This window comes from Nannospalax galili, unplaced genomic scaffold (assembly GCF_000622305.1).
Source record: "Nannospalax galili isolate Female #2095 unplaced genomic scaffold, S.galili_v1.0 scaffold388, whole genome shotgun sequence".
Classification (NCBI taxonomy): Eukaryota; Metazoa; Chordata; class Mammalia; order Rodentia; family Spalacidae; genus Nannospalax; species Nannospalax galili.
Window position 1 is genome coordinate 3,577,268 of NW_008360304.1, and position 2,033 is coordinate 3,579,300.

The 2,033-nt window shown below is 34.6% G+C and overlaps 1 protein-coding gene across 1 annotated transcript in view; it reads left to right on the plus strand.

Moving 5' to 3' along the window:
* Med4 (mediator complex subunit 4) overlaps positions 1-2,033 on the plus strand; it is an 18,174-nt gene that overhangs the window by 2,371 nt on the left and 13,770 nt on the right. Inside the window, exon 3 of the mRNA XM_008824368.3 lies at positions 382-552. Within this exon, the coding sequence (XP_008822590.2) occupies positions 382-552 (171 nt within the window). The remainder of the gene's footprint in view (positions 1-381; positions 553-2,033) is intronic.

Below are 2,033 nucleotides of genomic sequence, written 5' to 3' on the forward strand. Positions count from 1 at the left end.
TGAAGTTTTTAAAAGTTCTTGGTGCTACCTAAAGTCATCTTGAGTATCAGATGACTTTGTCAGTATCAGAAGAATTTCTGTAACATCTCATACTCAAGGATAAACATAAATTTTATCTTCCCTGGGAGATGAATAAACCTGAAATTCGGCATACTGTTAGTGCTGAAAGATTTGTTTAGCTTTGCATGGAAGAAGAGCAGAATAAATAGAAACTCTAAAATAATCCCAAATGGGCTGCTTTTCATCTTAATGGGGCTTATGGATAATATGTGGAAGTGTTAAAAGTGAAAACCCTAGCCATTTGGGTATAAATTCTTTGTGTCTTTGGAAGGGAGCCTTTCAGGATTCTGCTGTCTGGTTTAATCCACTTTTATCTGGCAGGTCCTGGAGTTGCTAATTCACCGAGATGGGGAATTTCAAGAATTAATGAAATTGGCACTTAATCAGGGGAAAATCCATCATGAAATGCAAGTTTTAGAGAAGGAAGTGGAGAAGAGAGACAGTGATATCCAGCAGCTGCAGAAACAACTAAAAGAGGCAGAACAAATACTGGTGAGTCCATGGTTGGCCCCGAGGAGAAGGGATATTGTTTAACTGATTTCTAAAAAGAAAATGTTTCAGTATTTTGAAGGGCAGAAACCTTGACCTTCCATGTCTTTTTTTCCTTTCCCCCCTCCCTCAAATAGGGCTTTGCTCTTTAGTGAAAGCTGGCCTGGAACTTGTGGCAGTCCTTCTGCCTCAGCTTATCACAAGTATGAGCCATCAAACTAAGCTGACTTTCCAAGTCTCAGAGTGAATTCCTACCTGTGATTACATGAAACGCCCCTGTCCTCGTTTCCAATTATTTTCAGATAGTCTGCATTACTTTTGAACTATATATTTTTATATAAATGTTTTAAAATATTGAATTGTAGAAATAGGGACCTTTACTTAAAAATTGCATTAATTTATTTGGCCCTCTGTCTTAAGGCAGATGGGTTCCATATACATCAAGGATCCACCCTAGGTTTTCCTCTGTTCTTAGCCACCATTTTGAAGAAGCGGTTTATTTGTTCTAATTATCCTAGTGCGTTATTTCACCAAATACATAATTGTCCTATGGTCATCTTACAGAAACAGCCAAGCTTGATTTTCATATGCACCCCCATTGTTGACTTTCTTATCACTGATGAGCTGCTTCCAAAATGTGTCACAGTGGGCTTCAATAAATAGGAAACTAGTGGTTTAGGGTGACTTATAGCCATCCCAGTGAAAGGAACAACCCCAAGTAAAAACTTTTGAAAAATACTTTTATTTTAAAATCTGTTTTTCTTTATGAAGCTAATGTTTGCTTATCGAAAATTTTAGAAATTGTAGAATGGTAGAAAGAAAGAAAATTTGCCTTTGGTCTCTTACTGGAAATAATGCCACTATTCACATTTTGGTTTATTTCCTTTGAGTTTCAATTATAATTTTTTACTTTATTGCAGTTGGCAGGATACTAACAAATTTTTTAATTTTTACAGAAACTTTATTGAGAATTTCATACACGCATATAAGGTGTTTTGATCAAATCGAAGCCCACTCCCTCCCCTCCAACATTCCCCCCTCTGAAGATGTAACCCTAAAATATTTTTTTAATTATTTAATAACCACATAATTAGAAGAACCATTTCATAACAACAGCATTGACATATTCAATAACAATTTCCAGAGCTAAGGTGCATCTCTTTCAAAATTGGCTGTAAATTTTCAGGTTTACAGTTGAATTATTACAGTTATACAATATTGTACTCAGTATAAACCCTGTAAGACATAAAATTAAATGAGGTTTTAACCTTTAAAAAAAGATCTCCATTTCATTATTAAAATACACAGTTTCATACAGAAAAATTCATTTTTAATGCAATTAACACTAAGATATTTGCACGTGTGTTTCTGATCTCTATATGTCTGATTATTACTAGTCACAATCAGTGACTTTCTGAGATCCTTGGCATATTGATATAAAATCATCAGGTAGATTTCAATGGTAATGTTTTTCACATCTACTA